We start from the raw sequence: 14,949 nt of genomic DNA, 5'->3' as shown, positions 1-14,949 counted from the left end.
TGCTATCCTTCCTCCAATGCATGCTTTTAGACCCTTTATCAAATATAAGATAGTTGTAGTTTTGTGGATTGGTTTCTGTGTCCTCTATTCTGTACCATTGGTCCACCCGCCTGTTTTGGTACCAGTACCATGCTGTTTTTGTTACTATTGCTCTGTAATATAGTTTGAAGTCTGGTATCGCTATACCGCCTGATTCACACTTCCTGCTTAGCATTGTTTTTGCTATTCTGGGTCTTTTATTTTTCCATATGAATTTCATGATTGCTTTCTCTATTTCTACAAGAAATGCCGTTGGGATTTTGATTGGCATTGCATTAAACCTATAGAGAACTTTTGGTAATATCGCCATTTTGATGATGTTAGTTCTGCCTATCCATGAACAGGGTATATTTTTCCATCTTCTAAGATCTTCTTCTATTTCTCTCTTTAGGGTTCTGTAGTTTTCATTGTATAAGTCTTTCACCTCTTTTGTTAGGTTGATTCCCAAGTATTTTATTTTTTTTGAAGATATTGTGAATGGAGTGGTTGTCCTCATTTCCATTTCAGAGGATTTGTCGCTGATATACAGGAATGCCTTTGATTTATGCGTGTTGATTTTATATCCTGCCACTTTGCTGAATTCATTTATTAGCTCTAATAGTTTCTTTGTAGACCCTTTTGGGTCTGCTAGGTATAGAATCATGTCATCTGCAAATAGTGATAATTTAAGTTCTTCTTTTCCTATTTTGATGCCTTTAATTTCTTTCGTCTGTCTAATTGCTCTGGCCAGTGTTTCGAGAACTATGTTGAACAGAAGTGGTGAGAGAGGGCATCCCTGTCTTGTTCCAGATTTTAGAGGGAATGCCTTCAATTTTTCTCCATTCAGAATGATGCTAGCCTGAGGCTTAGCATAGATTGCTTTTACAATATTGAGGTATGTTCCTGTTATCCCTAGTTTTTCTAGAGTTTTGAACATAAAGGGATGCTGTACTTTGTCGAATGCTTTTTCCGCATCTATCGAGATGATCATATGGTTCTTATTTTTAAGTCTATTGATGTGGTGAATAACATTTATTGATTTCCTTATATTGAACCAGCCTTGCATCCCAGGGATGAATCCTACTTGATCATGGTGCACAATTTTTTTGATGTGCCTTTGTATCCGAGTGGCCAGAATTTTATTGAGGATTTTTGCATCTAGGTTCATTAGAGATATTGGTCTGTAGTTTTCTTTCTTTGAAGTGTCTTTGTCTGGTTTAGGTATCAGGGTGATGTTGGCCTCGTAGAATGAATTTGGAAGTTCTCCCTCTTTTTCTATTTCCCGAAGTAGCTTGAAAAGTATTGGTATTAGTTCCTCTTTAAAGGTTTTGTAAAACTCTGCTGTATACCCATCCGGTCCTGGGCTTTTCTTAGTTGGTAGTCTTTTGATGGTTTCTTCTATTTCCTCAATTGATATTGGTCTGTTTAGGTTGTCTATATCCTCCTGACTCAATCTGGGCAGATCATATGACTTAAGAAATTTATCTATGCCTTCACTATCTTCTAATTTATTGGAGTATAAGGATTCAAAATAATTTTTGATTATCTTCTGTATTTCTGAAGTGTCTGTTGTGATATTGCCTCTTTCATCCCGTATGTTAGTGATTTGAGTTCTCTCTCTTCTTCTCTTCGCTAGCATGGCTAAGGGTCTGTCGATTTTGTTTATTTTTTCAAAGAACCAACTTTTAGTTTTGTCAATTTTTTCAATTGTTTCTTTTGTTTCGATTTCATTGATTTCAGCTCTGATTTTAATTATTTCTTGCCTTATACTTCTTTTGCTGTTGTTTTGCTCTTCTTTTTCTAGGATTTTGAGATGAAGTATGAGATCATTTATTTGTTGGTTTTTTCTTTTTTTAAGGAATGAACTCCAAGCAATGAATTTTCCTCTTAGAACTGCTTTCAATGTGTCCCATAGATTCCGATATGTTGTGTCTGTGTTTTCATTAATCTCTAAGAATTTTTTAATTTCCTCCTTGATGTCTTCTATAACCCATTGATCATTCAGTAACCTATTGTTCATTCTCCAAGTGATATATTCTTTTTCCTTCCTTCTTTTATCGTTGATTTTCAGTTCCATTCCATTATGATCAGATAGGATGCATGGTATTATCTCTACTCCTTTGTATTGTCTAAGAGTTTCCCTGTGACATAATATATGATCTATTTTTGAGAAGGATCCATGTGCTGCTGAGAAAAAAGTGTAACTGTTTGATGTTGGGTGGTATATTCTATATATGTCAATTAAATCTAGGTTATTAATTGTGTTATTGAGTTCTATAGTTTCCTTATTCAACTTTTGTTTGGAAGATCTGTCCAGTGGTGAGAGAGGTGTGTTGAAGTCTCCCATGATTATTGTATGGTGGTCTATTAGACTCTTGAACTTGAGAAGAGTTTGTTTGATGAACATAGCTGCACCATTGTTTGGGGCATATATATTTATGATTGTTATGTCTTGTTGGTGTATGGTTCCCTTGAGCAGTATGTAGTGTCCCTCTTTATCCCTTTTGATTAACTTTGGCTTAAAATCTATTTTATTTGATATGAGTATGGATACTCCTGCTTGTTTCCGAAGTCCATATGAGTGATATGATTTTTCCCAACCTTTCACCTTCAGCCTATGTATGTCTTTTCCTATCAAATGCGTCTCCTGTAGGCAGCATATTGTTGGGTCTTGTTTTGTGATCCATTCTACTAGCCTGTGTCTCTTAATTGGTGAGTTTAAGCCATTAACATTTAGGGTTATTATTGAGATATGGGTTGTTCTTCCAGCCATATTTGTTTATTTATGTTACTAAACATGGTTTGTTTTCCACTTTGATTATTTTCCCCCCTTTAGTGTCCTACCTCCCACTGTTGGTTTTCATTGTTATTTTCCATTTCCTCTTCCTGTAATGTTTTGCCAAGGATGTTTTGAAGAGATGGTTTTCTAGCTGCAAATTCTTTTAACTTTTGTTTATCGTGGAAGGTTTTAATTTCATCTTCCATCCTGAAGCTTAATTTCGCTGGAAACACAATTCTTGGTTGGAACCCATTTTCTTTCAGTGTTTGAAATATGTTATTCCAGGATCTTCTAGCTTTCAGAGTCTGTGTTGAAAGATCAGCTGTTATCCTGATTGGCTTACCCCTAAATGTGATCTGCTTCCTTTCTCTTGTAGCTTTTAAAATTCTCTCCTTGTTCTGTATGTTGGGCATCTTCATTATAATGTGTCTAGGTGTGGGTCTCTTATGATTTTGCACATTCGGCGTCCTGTAGGCTTCTAGGATTTGGGGTTCTGTCTCATTCTTCAAATCTGGGAAGTTTTCTCGAATTATTTCATTGAATAGATTGCTCATTCCTTTGGTTTGAAACTCTGTTCCTTCCTGTATCCCAATGACTCTTAAATTTGGTCTCTTGATGTTATCCCATATTTCTTGGATGTTCTGCTCATGGTTTCTTAACAGTCTTGCTGAGCTGTCTATGTTCTTTTCAAGTTGATATACTTTATCTTCATTGTCTGATGTTCTGTCTTCTAAGTGTTCTACTCTGCTGGTAGTATTCTCAATTGAGTTTTTAAGTTGGCTTATTGCTTCCTGCATTTCTAGGATTTCTGTTTGTTTGTTTTTTATAACCTCTATTTCCCTGTATAGTTGATCTTTTGCTTCTTGGATTTGTTTATGTAATTCATTGTTCAAGTGATCTTTCATTGTCTGATTTTGCTGTCTGATGTCTTCCTTGAGACTCCAGATCATCTGAAGCATGTATATCCTGAATTCTTTATCTGACATTCCATCAGCTGCAGCTATTACCTCTTCTAAAGTTGAGTTGACCTGCAATGCTTGTGGTCCTTTCTTTCCTTGTCTCTTCATACTGTTCGCGTTCCTTTCTTCTTGGTGAAACTGTTGTGCTATTGAATTTTCCCCCTATATATTTATATTGGTCTTGTATAGTTGCAAAGTCTCCCTCGCAGGCACGGGCGGCGGCTCTGCCCCTCCGCCAATTGGGGCAATGTGCCTACCACGCCGGCAGGCCGCTGGGCCTGCTCTGCCAGTCGGTAGCAGGTCCGCCGTCCTTGCAGGCGCGGGCGGCGGCTCTGTCCCTCTGCGGGCCGCTAGGCTTGTTCTGTCGGTGGTCGCAGTTCTGCCTACTTTGCAGGCGCAGGCAGCGGCACTGCCCCTCTGCAGGCCTCTGGGGCTGTACTGCCAGTGGGTCGCAGGTCCGCCTACTTTGCAGGCGTGTGGGGGGGGGGCGGCTCTACCCTTCCTCAGGCCACTGGGCCTGTTCTGTCTCTCGGTTGCAGGTCTGACCTGTTCTGATGGTGGTCTCAGTTCCGACTACCTTGCAGGCGCGGGGGGGAGGGGGCGGCTCTGCCTCCCAGCAGGCCGCTGCTCCTCTTCTGCCGGTGGGTCGCAGGCCCGCCTACCTTGCAGGAGTGATTGGAAGCTCTGTCCCGCCGCGGGCCACTGGGCCTTTTCTGTCGGTGGTCACCCTTCCCCTACCTGGCAGGCGAGGGGGGTGGGGGGCGGCTCTGCCCCTCAGCAGGCCGCTGGGCCTGCTCTGTGTTTGGTCCCAGTTCCCTCTACTATGCCGGCGCAGGGGGAGGGGGCGGCTCAGCCTCTCAGCAGGGGGCTGCTCCTCTTCTGCCAGTGGGTCGCAGGCCCGCCTACCTTGCAGGAGTGATTGGAAGCTCTGTCCCGCCCTGGGCCACTGGGCCTTTTCTGTCGGTGGTCACCCTTCCCCTACCTGGCAGGCGAGGGGGGTGGGGGGTGGCTCTGCCCCTCAGCAGGCCGCTGGGCCTGCTCTGTCTTTGGTCCCAGTTCCCTCTACTATGCCGGCGCAGGGGGAGGGGGCGGCTCAACCTCTCAGCAGGCGACTGCTCCTCTTCTGCCGGTGGGTCGCAGGCCCGCCTACCTTGCAGGAGTGATTGGAAGCTCTGTCCCGCCCTGGGCCACTGGGCCTTTTCTGTCGGTGGTCACCCTTCCCCTACCTGGCAGGCGAGGGGGGTGGGGGGCGGCTCTGCCCCTCAGCAGGCCGCTGGGCCTGCTCTGTCTTCGGTCCCAGTTCCCTCTACTATGCCGGCGCAGGGGGAGGGGGCGGCTCAGCCTCTCAGCAGGCGACTGCTCCTCTTCTGCCGGTGGGTCGCAGGCCCGCCTACCTTGCAGGAGTGATTGGAAGCTCTGTCCCGCCCTGGGCCACTGGGCCTTTTCTGTCGGTGGTCACCCTTCCCCTACCTGGCAGGCGAGGGGGGTGGGGGGCGGCTCTGCCCCTCAGCAGGCCGCTGGGCCTGCTCTGTCTTTGTTCCCAGTTCCCTCTACTATGCCGGCGCAGGGGGAGGGGGCGGCTCAGCCTCTCAGCAGGCGACTGCTCCTCTTCTGCCGGTGGGTCGCAGGCCCGCCTACCTTGCAGGAGTGATTGGAAGCTCTGTCCCGCCCTGGGCCACTGGGCCTTTTCTGTCGGTGGTCACCCTTCCCCTACCTGGCAGGCGAGGGGGGTGGGGGGCGGCTCTGCCCCTCAGCAGGCCGCTGGGCCTGCTCTGTCTTTGGTCCCAGTTCCCTCTACTATGCTGGCGCAGGGGGAGGGGGCGGCTCAGCCTCTCAGCAGGCGGCTGCTCCTCTTCTGCCAGTGGGTCGCAGGCCCGCCTACCTTGCAGGAGTGATTGGAAGCTCTGTCCCGCCGCGGGCCACTGGGCCTTTTCTGTTGGTGGTCACCCTTCCCCTACCTGGCAGGCGAGGGGGGTGGGGGGCGGCTCTGCCCCTCAGCAGGCCGCTGGGCCTGCTCTGTCTTTGGTCCCAGTTCCCTCTACTATCCATTTATTTGTTATTATAGGACTTCAGCTAATTTTTCTTGCATTTTCACTGTAGATAATAATATTACCTTTTATAAACAACATTCTGACTTCTTCCAAATATTTATAGCACTTTCCTTAAATTGCACTGGTCATAAGTCAAGAAGAATACAAGTGAATTAATCCATTCATAGCTGAATAGACTACTGGGAGGTGAGACCCAGTTTGAAGAAGTAGGTCATTGGGGTCATATGCTGGAATGGTTCATCTTCTTCCCAGCTCCTTCCCCCCTCTTTTCTCTCCCCCCCCACCACCTCCTTCTTTCTCCCTCCCTCCTTCCCTCCTTTCCTCTTTGCTGCCAAGAGCTGATCAGCTTTCCTCCACCACACCTTTCCACCATGATGCTTCTGCCTTGGAGCCAACCAACCATGACTGAGACCTTTGAAACAATGAGCCAAAATAAATCTTTGCTCCTTGTTCTTGTCAGGTATTTTGATCACAATGACAAAAAGCTGACTAATACAATACATTTCTGAATTCATTTTAAATTTTTTCATTCAGTTCATAAGTAAAATTAGTCTTTTGTTTTCTATTTTGTGTTATCTTTTTCTGAATCAATATGCAAGTTCTGTGAGATTGATATGGCTTGAGTATGAGCCCACAGTAAGCAGCATATAGCTCACAATGGTAGGCTAATAGCACAATCAACATGTGAGACTGGGTTGGTCACTCCCAGAAGTGATGGTAAGTTTACCTGGCTTAAATCCTTGGATAGCTAGTCTCTAAACCAAGCTTAGAATGTATCCCAAGGTAAACTCAGAGAGACAGACACAAGCCATAGCAAATTTCAACAAAGAGTAAGGGTTAGATCTGCAACACCCAGGAGTTTATAAGCAGTGATCAGGCAAGCCCCAAAGCCCATCACATGGACCTATATAAGAAGAAAGGCAAACCACAACCTTGTATTTCTACTGAACATGGCAGCTGTCCCCACCCATCCAGATCAGCTATTCCATCTAACCAAAGAGCCTCTCGCAAAACATTGTCCAACTGCTGAATTACCAACTGGCTAAGAAATACAACTAGCTAGGAAAGATATGCCATGCAACTGAAAACTAAAAGAGAGCAAGAGTAGCTTTTCTTCTGTATATGAAAATAAAACAGCTTTAAGTCAAAAACTATAAAATGAGAAAAAAGGAGCATTATATAAAGGGGTCAATCCATCAGGCAGATATAATAATCATAAATATATGTTTTATATATATATATATATATATATATATATATATATATATGTATATATATATATATATATATATATATATATATATATATATATATATATATATTGAAGCACCTAAGAATATAAAGCAAATATTAAAAGTTTTTAAGGGAAAGTTAGATTGCAATAAAATAAAAGTAGCAGACTTAAATACACCCTCTTCAATAATGAACAGTTCATCCACACAGAAAATAAATAATAAAACACTGGACTTGGATTCTACTGTAGACCAAATGGAAACACAACATATCAAAACCTATGGGAACCAGTAAAAGCAAAGGTGAAAAGGAATATTAAAGCAACAAATTCCCACTTACAAGATCTAATCATTATGGGAATGCAAACTGAAAACACAATGAGATATCACCTCACATCTGTCAGAATTACTACTATAAAAATAACAAAAGATATATGCTGCCAAGGATGTGCAAAAATGTATACCTGCACTTACTTGGTTGGAATGAATTTAGTGTAGCAATTATGAGAAAACTACACAGAGGTTCCTCAAAATACTAAAAATTGAGCCACTGTATGATCCAGCTATTCAATTTCTTCTTATTTAACCGAAAGATTTGAAATCACTATGTCAAAGAGAGGTCTACATTCAAATGTTCGTTGCTGGTATTCATAATATCCAGGTTAGGGAATCCACCACCTAAGCATTTATCAAAAAATGAATAAAAATTTGTGGTATATATACACAATGGAATACTACTCACCTGTATAAGAAAAACCTTGCCATTTGTAACAGCATGGAAGAACTGATGAACATCATGCTAAATGAAATAAGCCATGCACAGAAAGACAAGTATCATTTGTTTACTCTTTCATGTGGAATTTAAAGCCAGACTCCCAGAAAAAAAGAGAGGATAATGATGGTTACAAGAAGCTGGGAGGCCTGGGATGGAGGAGAGAGTAAGGAGATGGTTGTCAAAGAGTACAAAGCTTGAATTAGATAGAAGCAAATATTTTTTTAAGATATATGTCATAGTGGGTGAATACAGTACACAATATATTATACACTTCAAAGTTATTAAGACAAAATTTCAAATGTCACTATAAAAATATTTGAGGTAATGGTTATGTTGATTTGATTAATTTAATTATTCCACATTGTATTCATAAATATTTGTTTTAATTCACATCTCCCACTGTTCCTATTCATTTCCTAGCCAGTGAAGAACTGTACAGTTCCATCAATAGTGTTTCCCACCCTTTGGGTTTTGCTGAATTCCTACTCATAGTACAGGTCAATGTGTTCCTCAGTCTTGCTAAATGTCCTGAAAATTAGCAACCGGACACAAGGACAAGATTGGATTTAGTTCTGATGTCTTTAGAAAATTTGTTAATGGTGTTTTATTCCTTCATGCACTAAAATCTCCAATGTGTCCCTTTGTGTAACATCAGCAGTTTTGAATGCTCAATGTTACCAGTCCTTATGTTGATACCTCTTAGTCAGACTGGTTGTCTGAAGCTCATTCACCTTAACTAACAAGAACCCATGATCAAACTGAGTTCTCACATATTGATAACAATGTATTTCCTTCATAGCTGAAAGTCAGATTTGCTGGACATAAAATCCCTTAGTCACATTTTCTTTCCTTGAGTATCTTAAACAAGTGATTACAATTTGCACTGGTATAAAACCTTTGCTATTTAAAAGTCTGATTATTTCATTTGCCTTGCCTTATAAGTCACTTGCTAGTTATACCTAGATTCTACATGACTTTTTTTCTATGTAGTTCAAATAATTTTACTAGAATATGTGTCTTGGCATTGGTCATACTGGGTTAAAATTGTCAGATACTAAGTGTGTTAAGCCAATGTATAGATTTTTTTAAGTAACTTCGTTTTATTTATTAATTAATTTATTTATTTTAATGTGGCACTGAGGATCAAACCCAGTGCCTCACATGTGCTAGGCAAGCGCTCTACCACTGAGCTACAATCCCAACCCCCAATGTGTAATTTTTAATCTCTTACATTGTTCATTTCAAAATGTTTTTCTTGAATTATACTTTTCATATTGTTCTGTTTCCTTGCTCAAATTTGAAGTACTTCTTCAAAAGGATGTCTATTAACAGGTACTTGATCTTCTGTCTTCAATAATTATTAGTTTTGCTTAAATCCTTTATCTCTTTCTTCATATTTTTAATATTTTAAAAATTTCCTCCTTTCCACCTTCTTTTTCCTTATGATTATCACCTGTTGGGTTTAACCATTCTTCCATTTCTTTTAGTTTAGTTTTCACTTCTAAAGACTTCCTTTGGCTCCTAATTCTTTCCTGAATTGTCACATTACTTTTGAAGTTTTTCATATGTATATCATTTTCTCAATGCCTTTAGTTTGATTCGAAATAAAAGTCACAGCTTTGTACACGGGTCTTTATGATCTGCTTCCTTTGTCTACAGGATGTTATTCTGCTTCTCATTCTCACAGTAATTTTAAATGAGCTTTGACCTCAATGCTTCTTTATAGATCATTTCCAGTTTCACTGAACTTTCAGAAGATATGGCTCACAGAGCTTTGCTTTCATTTTTTTTTTTTCAATATAATCCTTCAAAATATGGCACTTGCTTTCTGATATTTTCTTTTCTTTGTTAAATTCTTTTATTCTCTCACTTTTACCTCAACCTCCTCTTTCAAATTTTCTCTCTACTATCCGTATCCTTCTCAATATTGATTCCACTCCTAGCAGCCCCTCAGCACTGTAGAGCACCAACCAAAAGGGGAGGTAATTTCAAAAGCTCCCAGGGCAGCAGACTGTCCATCTTGTTTATATGCATCTGGGAACCTCTGCACTCATCTATTGATGGAATGGCCAAAGCCCCTTCAGAGTCTGCTGCTCTTCTCAAACTATACCACTGTCCTTCCACTGAATCCCTATTGTCTTTTTGGCAGCTTTCTTGGTTTGGGACCCTTTAGATTCCCATTGTTTTGTTCTGCTTTTCTCCTGCATGGATGCTGATGCCTTCCAGTTGTTATAGCTGTGGATGGTTGTTTCCATCTGCCTTTATGTTCAGATTCTCAGGAATAACACTCCCTTATTTTTGTGTAAATTTTGTTCATGGTTTGAATTTTGCTCTCCAACTTCTCTTGGCTTCTGGATCATCCTGTTCTCCTTGATTTTCTCCTACTTTTCTGACCTCCATCCTTCTCCTTCTCCTTTGTGCATGCCATTTCCATGTCCATGCCTCAAATAATGGTTGCTCTTCCACAATTTGTCATAAGCCCCATTCTTGTCTCACTCTGCACACTCTACTTGTGAATCCTTCCTACTTCCACTCATCCCACCTGTAGCTTCTGAAGTCAATATAAATAAAAGCTGAATAGAACTTGCTGTAAATACACAGAATATAGATGTTAGGGAACTGTTTGAGATACAAACTGAGACACTGAGGAAGTCATCAGGTTCTTAATATTTTAACTTTACCATTATGATAAGGTTTTAGAAGTATTGAGAATACAGTATTCTTGATTACTTCACCTCTAATCAAAAGAACTCATATGCATGAGGAAATTCGATATTTTTACATAGAGGAGAGTACTGCTATGAAGCTACTGAAGGAAAAATTTAAGATTCCTCTTAAATGGAGAGAAGTTAATGTAAATGCCAGTTTTTCCCCAGTGGATAAACAAAAGATTGTACATGATTCTAAATATATATGAATTAAGATTTTTCATAGGGAACAGTATTTTGGTGCAATAAAAATGGAAAAATACAATGGATGATTGTTAGTTTGACTTATCATATGATAAATTGTTACTGTATTTTCCTTAGAGTTTTGCCTAATCAATATCTGCTAAATAATTTTAAGGTTATATACAAAAGAATTTATTTTCTAAATAATTAAAAGATAATGCTTTAACTAAAACATTAAATGATTTAATAATGAGTAGAAACCAACTGTCTGGGAAATTTTTAAATAATTCTATAACATCCCTATATCCCTTACCTGAGAAAAGAAATTCACTTAGGAGTAATATTTTTCCAGTGGTCAGAGGCAGCCACTGAAATGAAGGGACTATGTTTAGTCAAATGGAAAGATTACCAAGAAAGAACTTGGAAAATTGTAATATAATAATTTTGCCAAAGCTTTTCAACTATTTGTATATTGATTTAGGTGATTAGTTTAATTTGGGTTAGATAATACTAATTTCCAGAACAAATATTGTTATTTGGTTTAGCAAAGATAAGCCTAATTGCTGATATTGTGATAAAGTTCTTTGAATGTTTTATTGCTATCTAGTAAAACAAGCAAAGCATGGTCTGCATTAAATAAAGAGCTTCTTTTATCCTCCTGAACCAAGTATCATATTAAAAACATAGTACTTGGGGTTGGGGATGTGGCTCAAGCGGTAGCGCGCTCGCCTGGCATGCGCGGGGCACTGGGTTCGATCCTCAGCACCACATAAAAATAAAATAAAGATGTTGTGTCCACCAAAAACTAAAAAATAAATATTTTAAAAATTCTCTCTCTCTCTAAAAAAGAAGCCACATAGTACTTATATATTCACAATGATAAGTATATTTGTATACTTATCATTGTCTGAGAAGTTAAATGATTACAAAGAGGTCAGGTTCACAGCAGCAAAGAGCTGGCAAACTGAAAAGGGAAAATTAAAAAAAATAAAAGAACTTACTTACAAAAAGATGAACAGAATTCATAAAAATCAGCATGGACTGATAAAGCATCCTTGGGTTAGCAACAGTGGGAAGCCATTAACACCACTAGGCAAAAAAGAAGATGGGAAAGGAAGCAATATCTAGAACAGGGAAGTGCTGCCAGACCCTGGAAAGAGTGCTGGAGCGGATGGAATGAGAGGCTGGCCAAACATAAGGAATGCAGCCAATTCCAAACCATAGCCAAAAGGGAGGTGGCAGGGAATAAATCCTCTAACCACTCTCACCCAGCCTCTGATCTCCTACTGGTATCTTCTGCTGTCTGAAACCTACCTAAAGCCAAAGGGCCTGATTAATGTCCACCAACATCAGCTGCCAGGAACACAGACACAGGATCCAGCACAGATAACATGGCAATTTTAAATGATTCATTGCTACTAATTTTTATGGTAACTAACTGAAAACTTGGCAATGGGAGAATATACTACTCAATAAAGGAGTAGACAGTACTAACTGTACTCTTGAAAAATGCTAAGAAGGTAGCTTTTAAGTGCTTTAATCACAAAAAATAATAATTATGTGAGGTAATACTTGTTAATTAGCTCTAGCTATTTATGACATATACATAGTTCAGAACAACACGTTGCACATGATAAGTACATATAATTTCATTTGTTGATTTTTTAAAAAATTGTTTTTTCAAAATTGTCCCATTAAACCAAAGTCAATTGCTAACGAGGGAGGGAGACAAGGATTGCCTCACAAAGCATAATCCATAACTTATGACATATGCTGGCCATACAGTTGAAGGGATTCTGAGGAGTCCACTTGTTTCTGTGTGTCCTAAGTAGGCAATTAACTTGCATCCACAAAAAGTATTTGAAAATTTAAATAGAGCTAATAGCACTTTAAAAGTTGTAATTAATACATATATTCCTGCCTTAGTATCACTGTTTAGCTAAATATTCATCTCACTTTTTATAAAAGTACAATAATCATATGGCTAACCAATACCAACTTAAAAACAAATTTATAATTCTCCTCAAATCAAGTTAGCATCCTCCATTTTAGAGACCTTTAAAGTTCTGACTGATGAAACACAAAGTATTAATTTCTCCCCTCCAAATAACAATATTTTTAATTTCTTGCTCTCATGAAAAACTGTAACAGTTTAAAAAAAAAAACAACACTGAAACATTTCTCAATGATACTAGGCTTAAGTGTAGTAATGTTCCACACATGCTACAAAGATGATTTTTTTTCTATCGAGTTGATTATTGTGTACATTTCACTTTTTTTATTTAAACATTCAAAAATTTGAATTCAGACATTGTTTAGAAGCATTTCTTTTGCCCTTCATTTCAGTGTCTCAGATGCAAGGCACAAAACTGACTTTCAAGACTTTAAAATATTATCTATATAAAATATTTAAAAGTTGTTGATGAATCCAAGGGTTGTGTTGGAAATCCCACCTACATTTATTTTTAAAAGACAATTTCAGGAAGAACAAATCACTTGTCCAAGGTCCCACAACTTGTTCGGGGTACAGGTACTAGAATTAGATGTTTCTGTTCCCTTAAAATTATTTTCATATCTACCAAATGAATGTGTTTTGAAGGATAAGCACTTTTCAAATCTGTAGTCCACGTTTAAGTGAAACTCCACCCATCCGAATTGGGGAGTCCAAAAATTTCAATGCGCAAAATTACCTTATTCCAGATTAGAAATGTGGAGAGTTGGTTACAGGGTTCTTTCCAGACTTGATGTGCTTTGGCGCCACATAGTGGCGTTTGTTCTCTCTGCCATAAATTGGGAGGTGGCGGTTCTGCATCACTTCCAGGACAGCCGAATCCCCTTACTACCCATTTAATCTGCTGGGTTGGGGAAGATTGGCTGGGAATAGATAGGGTTTGAGGAACTCACTGGCCACCTCCTAGCTTCACACGACCTACCCTAGCCCGTGATTTTCCCGCCCATCCGAGTTTTCTTCGCTCTGGACGAGAACTGTATCCTGCACCACACTCCCTTTAGCGGGAGTGGATGGGATGCTGGGCAGAAGAGTGTAACCCATTAAGTCCGGTTTCGCACTTTTTTTCCCCCTTGAATTTTTACTATGGGTATTAATCGCGATTATCAACTGTATAACACAGAGACAGGAATATACCGGCACAACTACCAGCGATTAGTAGGGATGAGGGTAAGGGGGGCGGGGGGGGGGCAGGTGTTTCAAGGACCCAAATACCCAAAATAATATCAAATGCACTAGGTTGGTGTTGCCAGTTGTCCTGGAAACATACTGTCTTCTGCTCCTTTAACAAAGATTGACAAAGGAAAGCGAAATGGTGTATGTTCTGAGTTAAAACTCTGCGCAGCCTTCCTTTCTCAAAGTAACTTTGGAACGGGACTGTCCAGGAGAAGGCAGAAAGGCCGAGATGTAGAAATTCAAGAGTCCCCTGCGTGCGTACGTGCACGCGCGAGTTTCTGCGCTGGGTGACTCGAGAGGCCAAGTTCCGCCAGGACAGGGCACTGCAGGGCCCGCAGGACCTGCGACTCACCTCAGCAGGTGTTCTGCGCGGCTACCCTGCGGCCGCCGAGCCTGACGTTTCGCGGTCCACCGCCAGGGGGCGAACACCCCACGACGCGTCAGATCGCCGAGGGACCTAGGGACGCGAAGGCGGCGGACTCTGCCGCGCCGCTGCCCTTACCTCCAGGTAGTACAAGTCCACGGTTGTGATCTGCGAGTCGAGGAAATCTTCGTAAGTGTTGAACTGAGTGACAATATTGTCCAGGGCCATCAACGCCTCGTCCTGATCCATCGCGGTTGCCTTGGCCAAAGCGTCCCTAGCGACAGAATCTCGAGGGCAGGATCAGGAAGTTCCACCCACTTGGCTCCATCCAATCAGATCGAGGGGGGTTGAGCTCTGAACGTTAATCCCGCCCCCATGTTTTACTACTGGGTTTCAGGTTCCCGCCTAACTCTTGGGAACTATGTTAAATTACCCACTCCAAATTCAGGGGCGGTATCAGTCCACTGACTCACACCTTGGGGAAATGTGGCACAAGGGGAGAGATGCAAATGACAAGCCAAGTTAAAGAGTATGACGCTGCCAGGATGTTTAGACAAACGTTATGAATAAGTTCTTCCAATCATATTCTAAAACCACCTTAAGCAGTACAAAAATATAAAAGTATTTTTCAAGGAGAAAGAGTATCTCAAAAGTCTAGGAAAATTTTGTTCTTGTGACCAAGGCCACATTAATGAC

At 40.6% G+C, this 14,949-nt stretch overlaps 1 protein-coding gene across 2 annotated transcripts in view; it reads right to left on the bottom strand.

Annotated features, from left to right (window-relative positions):
* The window catches only part of Cfap299 (cilia and flagella associated protein 299), a 641,205-nt gene extending 626,703 nt beyond the window's left edge, over nt 1–14,502 (bottom strand). For both annotated transcript variants that reach the window (XM_027939846.3, XM_027939847.3), the window contains exon 1: nt 14,392–14,502. In XM_027939846.3, the coding sequence (XP_027795647.3) occupies nt 14,392–14,502 (111 nt within the window). The remainder of the gene's footprint in view (nt 1–14,391) is intronic.
* Nucleotides 14,503–14,949: the final 447 nt, after the last annotated feature.

This window comes from Marmota flaviventris, chromosome 7 (assembly GCF_047511675.1).
Source record: "Marmota flaviventris isolate mMarFla1 chromosome 7, mMarFla1.hap1, whole genome shotgun sequence".
In the NCBI taxonomy this organism is placed as follows: domain Eukaryota; kingdom Metazoa; phylum Chordata; class Mammalia; order Rodentia; family Sciuridae; genus Marmota; species Marmota flaviventris.
Note: the sequence above shows the minus strand (reverse complement) of the source record. Positions and strands in the feature narration are given on the sequence as shown.